General features: G+C 59.2%; 2 protein-coding genes across 2 annotated transcripts; both read right to left on the bottom strand.

The window, feature by feature from the left end:
- Positions 1 to 745: 745 nt before the first annotated feature.
- On the bottom strand, positions 746 to 5,752 carry FEV (FEV transcription factor, ETS family member). The gene is given in 16 exon segments (XM_037848672.1): positions 746 to 883; positions 885 to 949; positions 952 to 985; positions 987 to 1,133; positions 1,136 to 1,167; positions 1,170 to 1,205; positions 1,208 to 1,256; positions 1,259 to 1,287; positions 1,290 to 1,342; positions 3,306 to 3,384; positions 4,124 to 4,156; positions 4,159 to 4,210; positions 4,212 to 4,353; positions 4,355 to 4,386; positions 4,550 to 4,655; positions 5,604 to 5,752. Coding segments are annotated over 16 exon segments (1,176 nt in total).
- Positions 5,753 to 9,107: 3,355 nt separating this feature from the next.
- Positions 9,108 to 12,022, bottom strand: CRYBA2 (crystallin beta A2). The gene is made up of 4 exons (XM_037850049.1): positions 11,868 to 12,022; positions 10,893 to 11,034; positions 9,717 to 9,859; positions 9,108 to 9,255 (listed from the first exon to the last, which is right to left on the bottom strand). The coding sequence occupies exons 1-4, from the start codon at positions 12,020 to 12,022 to the stop codon at positions 9,108 to 9,110; spliced, it is 588 nt and encodes a 195-aa protein (XP_037705977.1).
- Positions 12,023 to 12,348: the final 326 nt, after the last annotated feature.

Below are 12,348 nucleotides of genomic sequence, written 5' to 3' on the forward strand. Positions count from 1 at the left end.
AGCCTGCTTTGCCCCCACTCTCTCCAGCTCTTCCTCATGGGCCTTTCTCCTCGGGCTGGACTGAGCCTCTCCCTCCTTTTCTCCTGAAAAAAAAGGTTCTGGTGCAGCAAAGAACAGAGAGAGGAGGCAGCGGGGATCTAGGGGAGCTTTAATGGAACTGGAAGGGAATCGAAATGCACCGGGCAGCCCTGCGAGAGGGTGGGGGGAGGGAGGAAGAGGGGCGGAAGCTATCTTATTCGTCTTATGGGGGCCAATGGCCCTTACCAAGCCCGCTTAGACCCCCGGGCGGGTAAAGGTGGACTGCAAGAGGCCTCCACGTGCCGGGGTCAGGGCATCTCCGTGGGGGAGGGAAAAAGTGCGGAAATATTTGAAAAGAGAAGGGGTCAGCATGGAGGGGACTTCCCGATCCCGGGCCGAAGCACAGGTGGAGGGATAAAAGGCGGAGCAGGCCCGGGAACCCCCTTCCGGAGTCTGGAGACCTGGAAGAGGTGGAAGTTAAAAGAAGCGGGAGAGGGCACTGGCTGTCCTCCTCCGGGGCTTGGGGCGTGAGGCGGAGGGCAAATTTAAAGAAAGATTGGGGAGGCTTCAGGCCCCTTCTTCTGGGGCTAGATGTGTCGGGTGGAGTAAAATCTGGAGTTAAAGGAACGCTGTGGGAGGCTCCGGGCCTCAAACGCCAGGACTGGGGTGGGGATTGGGCGAGGCTCCGGGCGTCTGGGGAGGCCGCGCGGCACCCGGCCGCCCCCGTCTAGTGGTAATGGCCCCCCAAGTGCGAGGGCGGCGGCCACAGCGCCGAAGGGCCCGGGCGGGGGGCTGCAAACCCGGGCTGGGGTAGAAGTGCGGCTGTGGCGGCAGCGGTGGCGGCGGGGCCCGGGCCGGGCCAGTTAGGAGAAGCCGGCGGGCGCGACGCCGGCCGAGGCGGCCATGAGGTTGAGTTTGGAGAGGCCGGGAAGGGCAGCGGGGCGAGGCCGGCGGGCAGCTTGTAGAGGCGCGCCGTCCTGGGCAGCGGCGGCGGCGGCGGCCCGCGGCCGCGGCATGGGCGTGCGCGTGCGGGGCGGCTGACAGGCCTGTGCCAGGCCCTGGAAGTCGAAGCGGTAGGCGTAGCGCTTGCCGTGCACCTTGCTCATGATTTTTTTTGTTCGTAGTAGTAGCGCAGCGCGCGGCTCAGCTGTCGTAGTTCATGTTGGGCTTGCTCTTGAGCTCGCCCCGCGCCGCGCCACCCCTCGTCCGGGTTCGGTGAGCCTGAACTCGCCGTGGCCCGCCCCTCCCACGCGATGCAGCCGGCGTTCGCCGGTCGGCCAGCAGCTCCAGCAGAAACTACTGCCACGCTGGATCTGCCCGCTGCCTGCGGGGAGGGGGCGGTCAGCCTGTGCGAGGGTGAGAAGAGGGAGGCGGCGGGGGCTGGGGGAAGGGTGGGGCAGGAGACCGAACCCCGGCCTGGCGGCGACCCGCGACGGGGAGGGAAAGAACGCGGTCCAGCTGTTGTAGCCGGGCGCAGCTGGAGCGACCAACCAGCGAGGGTCTGATCGGCAGAGCGGTCCCTAGTCCTTACAGCGCTTTTGCACAATGGAAACACGGCTTCCCCTTCGGAAGACGCAGCCCCCACCACCACCACCACCCCGCCGCCGCGCAGGGCTTTGTGAGAAATAGCTGTGTGTGTAGGGGGGACGGGGGATGGGGGGGCTGCATCGCCTCCTCCTCGTGAAGACAGCGGCTGAACCAAGGGACACGGCTTTCCGAGGCGTGCAGAAGCCAGATTTCAGCCCCAGCTCGCCACCTTGGCCGGGTGCCCTTATTCAGGACGGTCCTGGGCAGGCGGCCTGCGCCACCCGGGCTGGACCAAGTCCGGAGACCCAGCAAGGAAGGACCATCCCGGCCAAGACTGGACAAGGCCCAGCCCCTGCCCCCCAAAGTCATACAATGGGACAGGTCCCTCCTGAGCGGAAGAAGGGGTGACGGCTGGATTTCTTCTGGTACCAGACGGGAATGGGTACCAGACAGCGGCCTCCTCCATTCATGAGAGGAGGGGCAGGGTCTCAGCGGACTCCCCACCCCGGCCGCGGTCGGCTGCGCGGGCCTCAGCGCTGCGCTGCTGGATTCCGCCCTTTTTTCGGAACAGGCGGGATTCCCGGTGCCCGAAGGTGACTTAATTCCCTGGGACCTGATGTACAGCTTTGAAGAAGGGGAAAGCCCCTGTGCCTGGTTCTCTGCTTTCCTCCCATCCCTGGCAAGTCTCCGGGCTCCTCCTCCCGGTCCGGATTTCGGAAGTGCTGGAGGCCGGCGGTGAGAGGACCCGACGCCCCAGAACTCCGGCTCTCCTTCCTTCACGCCTCAATCAGACAAGCGGAGTAAAATCTTGATCCTGAAACAATCACCCACCAATCCACCCCAATTTAGAACGAAACGAATTTTTTTCGAAGGTGCCTGATTATTGCCTCAAATCAAGTCTGGTAAACCCTCTTTCTTTCCACGACCGGCTCAGAACTCAGAGGCCGCCTTTCCACCAAAATTTCAATTAATTTCAACCCTTTCTCCTACACACCAGCCCAACAAGGAGCTGGCTGGCTCCAGGTTGGGACGGTTGCATTTTGGCGTGAGAAGCAGGGAAGGTTCGTGTAAAAATGTGCACCTGGCACCGACGGGGGAGTGACATCGGAGGCCGGCACGCTCGTTCCTGCTAAGCGTCCTGTTCCTCTGGGACTTAAAGCAGTGCCAGCCTCTTTTTGTGTGGTTACTGTAACTTGGTGAGATCTAGGGTACGACGGTAGTGGGGGGCGTGGGGAGCTGTTGTCGCCTCCAGGCTCACCGCCAACAGAGTAAAGACTAAGGCAGTTTGGCCACCGGCGCGAGGACCAACTGCAGTCATCCGGCGGGACTTGGCCCCCAAAGCCCAGCCGCTCGGGCCGGGAGGCAGGAAGCACAGGCCCCTCTGCCAGTGATGGCTGGACCCTGCGGGGTCAGAGAGTTAATTCCCCGGTCCCCTTGTCGGGAGGTGCAGTGAACTTGCGCTTTCTGTGAGCAGGGAAACAATGCCAACCAAGCCCCCTAGCCCGGGCCTCCAAACCCGTGAAAACCATAGACAGCAGAGAAGAGAGGGGGCCAGGACCCCCCCACACACACACCACACCTGGGTCTCGGAAGAAGCAGGAGTCAAAGGCCCCGTGAATGTCACCCCCCACCCCCGCCCCAGGGCCGCTCCACACTTGCCAGAGGCTAGAATGCATATTGCGCCCACTCTGTATGGATGTGCCTCCCTCCGGAGGTCGGGGCTCGGCCCCCAACCCAATGTCCTCACATCCCCAGCTCACCTTTCTTGCACCGCGGGGCTCAGAGACCCCCAACCTGGGCTCTTCCCTTCCTTGAAAAGAAGACCCTCTCCGACGGGATCTGCGGCGGCAGGGAGAAAGCAGTCAGGCGGGACAGGGAGGAGGTTGTGGGCTTGACCGAGACGGCCCCGGGCGAGAGCTTGTGGGGGGCGCCCTGGTCCCCGGGAGCGATGCTGGGGCCCGGGCTGCCCAGCTCCTCCTCCCCAAGTCCAGCCCCGGGGCGTGCGCGGCGCGGAGCCCCTCCGTAGCGCCCAAGTCAGGAAACGCGTCCAGGAAAAAGGAAATCCGCTTTCCGAAAAGGGCCGGCGGGAGCCTTATAAAGCCGAGCGGGGTTGCGCCAACCGAGCCTGAGCGCGCGGGAGCCCATCTGAGAGCAGAGAGGAGGGTGCCTGGAGGGCTCGGCGGATGGAAACGCTCGGAGCACGGAGGTGAGGAGAGACGAGGGCGTAGAGGCGACGCCCTGCGGACCACAGCCTCCCGAAACTGCTTGCGGACAGAGTCCCTCAGTACAGGCCCTTTCTCCTCGTAACAGGCTCTTTGGGGCTGCTGAACCCGCGCCCTGGGCCTCCCAGGCTCCCGATCTGCTCACTTGAGTCCTCTAGATCGCACACTGCAACCCCGAAGCTCTCCATTTGCCTTTTAAGGTTCCCACCAAAGTCCTAGATTGCTCAGCCCTCCGGGATCCCGGAGTGTGGGGACCGCGTCCCCTTCCTGTGGTCCCCGGCATCCCCTACCCATCCGCGATCCCGGACTTCCCACCCCGGGTCCCGGTGCTTTCAGCTCCCGCTGGTCCCTGGTACCTGGCAGGTACATGTTGATCAACAGGGGCTGGAGGCGCCGCTCTGTCTCATCGCCGCCGGGGACTGGGCGGTGGGAAGTGGGGAGGGGTAGGGAGGGAGCGATTGGGGGAGCACGTCAGGCTTTGCGCTCCGGGGCACCGATCTCCGCCCGAGGCTACAGTGGGTGACTGGGAAAAGAAGACAGCGCCGGGTCCGGTGGGGCCTGGCGGGAGGGGGCAGCCCGGGTGTGGCGGGGGATGGGGGTCCGGGAGAGATGCTCCCAGCTACCGGGCTGCTTGGAACCCTCCGACCCCGGAGGCGGGCAGGGGCCGCAATTTCCGTTTTAATTAAAGCACCGCCGCCTAGGCCTCCAGGACCCCGCCCCCGCCCCCCTTATCGCCCCATCGCAATAAAGTCTCCAATGCGCGGTGCCTCAGCCAAGCGCACCCGGCAGTCCCCAGCGCCCCGCAGCCCGGGAGACGCGCGGGGGATGGGCCGGGGCCGAGCGCTCTGACAGAGGCCGGGAGCACGATTCTTTTCCGCCTCCTTGACTCTGCAAACAGAGATGGGGCGGGGTACCCGGCCCTACCTCAGAGCCCAGCAGCCACAGCCCCCTCCCCAGAGCTCTTCTTCCCTCCCGTTCCCGCCCTTCTCACTGCTCCACTCTCCTCTCCCTTCCTCCCCCCACCCCCACCCGAGTTCCCGTCTCCAGGCGGCGTTATCTGCATCTCACTTTTAAATTTCCGCTTTCCTCCCTTTCGCCTGTAGCTGCGCTCCCGGCCCGGCAGCCGCTGCTCGCTTTATCTCCGCGCCCCCACGCCCTCCCCGCGCTTCCTCCCTCCTCCTCCCTTCCCACTCTGTTCTTCCCTGGAGAACCGATCCCCCTTTCCTGTCTCTTGCTTTCGCCCCTGTTCCTGTCTTTCCACGACTCCCAGGCCTCAGGCCCGGCGCTGGGGCGTCCCATCTCCCCAACTTCCCGTGAGTTGCCCCTATCCCCTTTGGCTTTCAAGGTGTTTCCTTCCTGTTCGGTCTCCTAGTCTCATCTCCTCTCCAGGCTCTTTTCTCACTCTCCCCACTCCTCCCCCTCCCACTCCTCTCCCCCTTTCTCATCCATTCAGTCCCCACGAATTAGTCATAACCAGCCTGGGTCCAAGCTCTAGAAACATTAAGAGTCTGTGCTCACTTTTCCTGGTAGTTACTGATTCCCCTTCCACTTCCCCCTGCAACTATCGCTCTCCCATCCTTCCCATCCCCTGTCTTCCCTGTCTACCACCCACCTTTGCATTTACTCCCTATCATAGTTATCCCTGAACTAAGCAACCATTGATTCATTACTCTCCTAGGCCTAGAAGGGTTAACACTGGGCTGGCCTCATTCAGTTAGGCAAGCTGTGTACTGTACAAGGCCTTCAGCCCAGGGACGAGTGGAAGCTGAAATCCACCTGGGGAAATAGGTACCTTTTCACAATTCATGCAAAGATATTGATTGTATTATTAGCAACCCAGGCAGGAAGGTCTCCTTCAACATGGTTTCCAGGTGGACTAGAGTCTCTTGGTAGTTGTAGGGCTTCCTGGCTCTGGAGGGGCAGGCTAAGGAGGGGTGCTGGCTAAAGATGAGGCCCAGTGCCAGGAGTCTGCCCTCTGCAGCCATGCAGCATGCTGTGGCTACTGTCAGAATTGGTAGGTTCAGTGCGCTTTCTTTCCCACTGCTTGAGCCCAGGGGTGAGGAGGCCTGGGACTCTGGAGCACGGGGATTGGAGTGCAGGTCTCCTGTCAGACTCCTCACACTGTGCAGGGCCCTGTGCACATACACGCTCACTTGCTGTAATGCTGGCCTGCTCCTCTTGGAGGCCTGGGATCTGAAGGAACCAGGGAGAGTCTGGGGAAGAGTGGGAGGTCCCCTAGAAGGGAACAGTCGGGGAACCCTAGAGGGTGCTAGAGGGACAGGAATGGGGGTTTCAGGATGTAGACATAGGATCTAGTCCTGAAGTTGGGATACTCCCTGGGAATCATACTCTGAAGGAGGGGGGGCTCCGAAGGAGGGGAAGAACTTGAGGGTGGGGTCGAGATCCCAAACCCTCTCCTTTGTGCCCTCTTATGGTTTCCCCAAGCCACTGCTGATAGAAAACACCATGAAGTAAGAGGTAAGATCTGCGGGAATAGAGCAGGTGGGTATTAAGCAGCGGAGATCCCCCCCCTCAAATGCCCGTAGTAGGAGGCAGAGGCAGAAAGAAGGGGTGCTCGGAGTAGGGGTCTACCCAGACATCCTAGCTCCTAGGCAGGGAAGGATGGACAGTGCATGCTTAGTGCCAGGCCTCACTGCTTAAGCTCAGGTGCAGGGGAGGTGGGATGCTGGGGAGAGAGTTTGCACAGAGTCCACTGATGCAGTCTGGGTCCTGATTGTGCCAAAGTGGGGGTGCCCTCTTCTAGCCCCTCAATCCCCTTAGGCTAAGAGTGCAGCCTGAGTAAAGGTCACTAGGGCAAAGACCACAGCAGCTTCCCCCTCTACCCCTCTGACCCTGGAGAGGCACGGGCCCCACGGGATTGTGCAGGCACCTTGCCAAGAATGGAAGGAAGGTAAGAGGTGAAAACATCCCTGGCTGTGAGAGTCAGAGGGTGGCAGGTGTGGGTAGGAGTTCTGGAAAACCTGGAAGGTACCAGCTAGCAGAAGACATCAATTCCCCTGACATCCTCATTGTGCAAATGGAGAAACTGAGGTCTGGAGGGCTGGAGTGTGCCACTCAGGGTTACAGTCCCTGTCCCTGAGCTGCCTTGATGACTTCCCAGCTGCAGCAGTGCCTCCCAAAAGGAGAGCAGCTCAGCCAAGAGTGGGTGTCAGAGCTGCCTTTGCCACCTCCTTCCCTCAAAGCAGGCCTGGGGGAGATGGCCTGCTGGGCCTTTGAATCAGTTTTGTCTGGGTTCTGGGTTCAAGTCTTGGCTCCCATTGCTAATTATGTGACTCTGGGTAAGTTACTTAACCTTTGTACCTCGGTTTCCTCATCTGTATAATGGGAATTATAGTGTATAATGGGAATTATAGTGCCTACCAAATAGGGTCACTCTCTGGGTGTTAGCTATTGTTAATATTACTATCCCTCAAGGGAACAGGGAGGAGCCTGTGACCAGCCAGGAATCCCGGGCTCCTCTGGGGACCACAGAGTTTTGAGGCTCTCCTGAGACTTTTAGACACTGCTTAGCTCAGCTTCCACTTAGCCTGGATTTGAGGTCAGGAGTCCTGTGTCCGAGACCTGGCTTTGTTACCAATTAAGTGGGTGACCTCATCAAGGCTTCTCTGAGTCCCAGTTTCTTTGTCAGTGAAATGGATGAAGAATGGAGGGTGTTAAGGAGGATCGAATACAACAGGGACCATGGACTCTAGAGCATCCAGGTATAAAGCAGTTTATGCCCTGCCTAGAGGTCTGTCCCTTGGTCTTCCCCACTCAGTGCTGGAATCTATGAGGGCAGCCACGGGAAGGATGGCCATACATTGGCTGCCTCAGTGCTTTTCTGTTAACACCAGCAAGCATTTTCAGGGGTCTCCCTTTGAATCCCCATAGCAACCCTGTGAGACAGAGAAGGCAGGAATGAATAGCCCCATTTTACAGGTGAGGGAATTGAGACCCAGGATGCTGTGCAATTGTCCCCAGTTGTTCTAACTTCTGGCCAAGGGCCCCACCCAAGGAAGCAGCTGCCCACAGTTGGGGCCCCAGGAAATCTCCCAGGCCCAGGTCGGCTGTGCTCCAACATCACCCTGCCTCCCCTCCTCTGGGGAGCCACCTCTCCACATTGAAAGATCCACTTGGGTCTTGAAAATGCAAGCAACCCTGAAGGGCAGGATAAGGGGCATCCCAAGGGGCTTGGGAAGCCCCACTCTGGTGGGGTTGGGAGTATCATTCACTGGGTCAAAGAGGGAGCTGGGTAGAAACCACACAGATACCAGGGGCTCTGATGGCTGCCACCACACTCAGCCCCCACCCCCCAAGGCTGTGGGCTTCTGCCACCTACCCCAGAACCCAGGCTCACTGGGGACAGTAGCTGAAGTGTGGTCCCTCCAGCTCACCAGTCCTCCTTAGAGTTGTGTTAGATGGAACCTAAGGAAAGAGCTTGGTTCAAGTTCTTGTCTAGCTGTGCACAACTCTGCGAAGCCTTGAGCCAGTCACATCACCTCTCTGGGTTCAACTGGACAATAGCAATGTTAGCATTTCCCCTTCCTGCCTCAAAGTGGGGTTGTTTGGATCAGCTGAGAGGACAGGTATGAAAATGCTTTGTAAATTCTGGAGCTCAATACTATATAAGGAACTGTAATTATCTGGAAAGGGAGTCTGGGGGCTGGGCTCAGAGAGGGAGTTTCTCCCTTAGAGGGTCCTGGGAGGCAATGGAGCCTCCTATTTTCTCCTCCTCTCATACCCTTGCTCCTCTCTAAGGCATACAGTTCTATAAAGCTGGAAATAGAGGTAAGAGGTGCAGGCTTCCCTGGGCTGGGTGGGGAGCTGGAGTGAAGGTAAAGGCTAGGAATGATCTGGCGGTTAGAGAGGAACCCAAGAGGCCTTTGCATAGGAGTAGGGAGGTTCTGCCCTGCATGGAGGTACCTGACCCAAGGGGTGTGTGGAGGTTGAAATCCAGCTAGAAGCCATGCTGTGCAGCTGTGTCCATCCCACCCAAAGGATGGCAAAGGTGCCATCTGGGCTCATAGTACCCCTAGCCCAAGCTGATGTGTCTTTACCAAGGAGAGGTGTGAGACTGGTTGTATTTAACAGGACCCCCAAGGTTCTTACCCTTGACTTACTCTTAGCCCCATCCAAACTTGCTTACATATATCCTAAGCCAGTTTGTGCTCCATGGTCAAGGGTTGTGGAGCCTGAGGGGTTGAGTTGGCTGGGAGAGACCTTCAGAGGGATGAGGATGGAGATCACAAAGTAAGGAAGCAAGAAGGAGGCAAGAGAGGCAGGCAGGTTCAAGAGTCTTTATTGAAGGGTCCTCAGGTGAAGGGTCTGGGGTCGCAGAGCCTATTGCTGGACTCTCCGAATGGACTGCAGCAGCCCAGTGTGGGCCTGCGTGCCAAAGTCACCATAGGTACGGAACTCCCCGCCGTGCCGGTCCCGCTCCAATACATACTGGTAGCCGCGGTAGCCTGGGTACTGGTAGGCGACCCACCTAGGTAGGTGAGGGCACAGGGGTGATGAGGAGACCCTGCTCTACCCTGGATCTCCCACATCCTCACTGTGTCCTCCACTAGTATTCCCCCTTTCTTGGCCGTGTACTCCCAGCCCAGTACTATTGCTTCCATTTTCTGGATATGGATCTCCCTGCCTGCCTTCTGCCCCTGGCCTTCCTATCAACTTCCTCATCTTGTCTCCTGTGCCCATCTCCCATTGCTTCCTCACCTCTGTTTCCAAGCCCTTCCTCTATCCCTACACCATTCCCCTTTCCTATCCTTCTATGCTCTCCTCCTCTCCCAGTCTCCATAATCTCACTTCTCCTTGCTCCCAAGTCCTCCATCACCTCACTTCCCCTTGTTTCCCACTCCCATCATCTCTCCTCCCCACCTGCCTCCTTGGTCCCCATTGCTTCCCTGCTTTTCTCCCCATCTCCCCTGTTCCAGTCACAGGACTCACGCTCCAGAGCTGACTTTGAGGGAACCCACATCCTGGCTGGCCCAGCCCATGGCAGACAGGGATGGGTAGTCATCATTGAGTTCGAACTTGCAGCCCTGGAAGTTCTCCCCCTCAAACAGTGTCACACGGCTGTCGCTGTGGTTCTGAGGCACAGAAAGATGGTGTGGGGTCAGACCCTCTCAAGGGGATATGAATGGAGATGTCTTCAGCCCCACACTCCCCACCCTACTTTCCAACACAAGCTGTGTAACCACTTAGGCCCCAGAAATGCTCTCAGAGTTCACTCCATCAGCAAACTGGCAGTTTGAGAAGCTGGGATGCTCAGAGGTCCCCCACCTGACCCCTCCTGTGGCTTTGGGGATGTTCCTAGAGATGCTTCCAGATCAGGGATGGCAGGCATCTTAGTGGCAGGGACCTGTTTTGCAGGAGGAAACTCAGAAGTCCTGAGAGAAATCTGGCCCATTAACTAAGGTCCTCACTGACTACTAAGGGGTACTGGATGACAGACCAGAAGAGACAGGCTATGGCATCAGCATTGGGTCTTAGCTTCCCCAACTCCAGGCCCTTCTCCCTGCAGGGTTTCTCAGCCTCTTAGGATGACTCCTCCTGGGCTGGTTCAGCACCGGCTCTCTGCCCTCAACCCTCCAACCCCAGGCCTCACCAGTACCATACCTAGGTTAGCACAAATGGGAAGTGTATTTGATTCATTAACAGACGTGCCCCCCCAACCCCCACCCCATGCACCGAGACTGACCCTCTTCTCAGCTTTGATACCTGAGTTCTAGTCTCGTCTCCATGTTAACCCTTGTGACCCTGGGCAAGTCACTTGACATTTTCACACCTGATTATGGGACTAACAGCAGCCCATTCCCCCATCCCCGACCTCACCAGGCTGTGAGCGGACAGAGGCGCTCATACGTGTCAACAACCCCTAGATGTGAGTGGTGGGCGCTGTCCGTGGTGCTGATCGCCAGCGGCCTGGGCTACGCCCACAAGCCCAACTTTCTGAGTCTCCTCTGGCTCTGGGAAGTGATGTCACTACCACCCTATTGGGAGTTGTGTTTACACCTCCATGCAGGGGGTGGATGTGATTTTGGGGCGCCGTGGTGGGGCCAGGTCCTCGAGCTAGAAGGTAAAAGGGGCAGCCGAAGAGGAGGGGGAGCGGGCTGTGCTCACCGCACAGAGCACTGGCCGAAAAGACAGCAGCTGGTCGCTGTGGTGGCCGCCGCTGCCGCTCCAGGCGCTCCAGCGAGGATAGTCGCCCTTCTCCAGGATAAACTGCTGTCCCTGGAAGTCGGGGTACTCGAAGCCCACCCAACTGGGAAAGTGGAAGAGGAACTGGGAAACATCTGCTCCAGCCTCACTCCTTTCCCCTCCCCTTTGCTTGCTGTGATTGAAAAGACCAAGAAACCCTGTCTTTCCACCCAACCCCAATCCCTCCTCTCTAGCACATCCATTGTGTAGCAAATCTAGCCTCTCTCCAGGGTGGAGACACCAAACTGGCTGCTATCCTGGGTCTGAGGGGTCCAGGCTTCCCACTCAGGGTTCCCAGGTTGGAAGGAATTTTCCAGGTCAGGCAGTTCACAAGCCCAAGCGCACCTACTTCAAGTACTTAGGTGTCTGCATAGGGAGGCTTCGGCCCTCCCAGCCTGCAGTAGCACAACCTCAGCTTTCCCTAAGGCCCCAGGCTGGGCTCTAGGAGACCAGGGTAAAGTGAGCAGGAGGGGTTTGGCATCTTTTTGTTTATGGAAGTATAGAGCCATCTAACTTTTAGAGAGAGATCTATGCTTGCACAGAGAGGGATCTATGCTTGCCCAGAGAAAAAAGTTGGAGAGAACATCCACTCAGAACCCCTTCGAGTTCCAGCCAGCCCCACCCGGGCTGGCAAGGGGGACGATTGTCGCCTTTATTCATTTAGTTCATGCGAGGACTCTCTCTCCTCCACTTGATTGCCTTGTGGCAGTGGGGGTGGGCGGGGCGTGGGGAGGCCGCGGGGTTTTCCGTGTTGGTGGGTCACTCTCAGGGATTAGGGTCAAGGAGACTGGGTCTGAGGAATGGAGGACTGAGGGCTGAGGTCCCAGGCCCGGATCTAGGGCCCCTCTAGCCCCTCGCCCCTCGCCCCAGCCCAGCCGCGGCTGGGCGATCACTCACGCGCCATTTTCCACCTTGACCGAGCGCACCCTGCGCAGGCCGCCGCGCTCGCTCACGCTAGAGCAGTCGCTCAGCAGTCTGCAGCGGCGACCCTGGAAGTTCTCTTCGTCCCAGAGGGTGAGGCAGGCCGGCGCCGGCGCCACGGCGCTGCTCATACTCCTACGGGCAGGAAGAGAGGGACGCCACGCTCAGCGAACCCCCTCCCTGGCCTAAGCCCTCCCGACCTGGGTGGAGGGTGAAGGAGCCGGGGACTGGAGCGGCTCGCTCTCGCCTCGCTCTCGCCACGCTCTCCCCCGCCCCGGAGATATCCAGCCCCGCCACCGAATATTCACCCGGTGGGTGAGCTCGGCGCAGACCGAAAGATGGAGAGGCTGCGCGCGGGCCGAGCGCACTTGGCTTTATACCCAGGCCTTGCTCCCCTCCCCAAACTTTCTCTCGCTGGGGGACGAGGGGAAGAGGGGTGGGCTGAGTCAGCGGGTAG

The sequence above is a fragment of the Choloepus didactylus genome, chromosome 9 (genome assembly GCF_015220235.1).
Source record: "Choloepus didactylus isolate mChoDid1 chromosome 9, mChoDid1.pri, whole genome shotgun sequence".
Taxonomy (NCBI): Eukaryota; Metazoa; Chordata; class Mammalia; order Pilosa; family Megalonychidae; genus Choloepus; species Choloepus didactylus.

What these genes read in the sequence shown, in the direction of transcription:
- CRYBA2 (XM_037850049.1), bottom strand. Translation starts at nt 12,022, where the DNA reads ATGAGCAGCGCCGTGGCGCCGGCGCCGGCCTGCCTCACCCTCTGGGAC. An exon ending in GTCAAGGTGGAAAATGGCGC is followed by an intron (nt 11,035 to 11,867) that starts GTGAGTGATCGC and finishes CCACTTTCCCAG; the next exon opens with TTGGGTGGGCTTCGAGTACC. An exon ending in TTCGGCCAGTGCTCTGTGCG is followed by an intron (nt 9,860 to 10,892) that starts GTGAGCACAGCC and finishes TCTGTGCCTCAG; the next exon opens with AACCACAGCGACAGCCGTGT.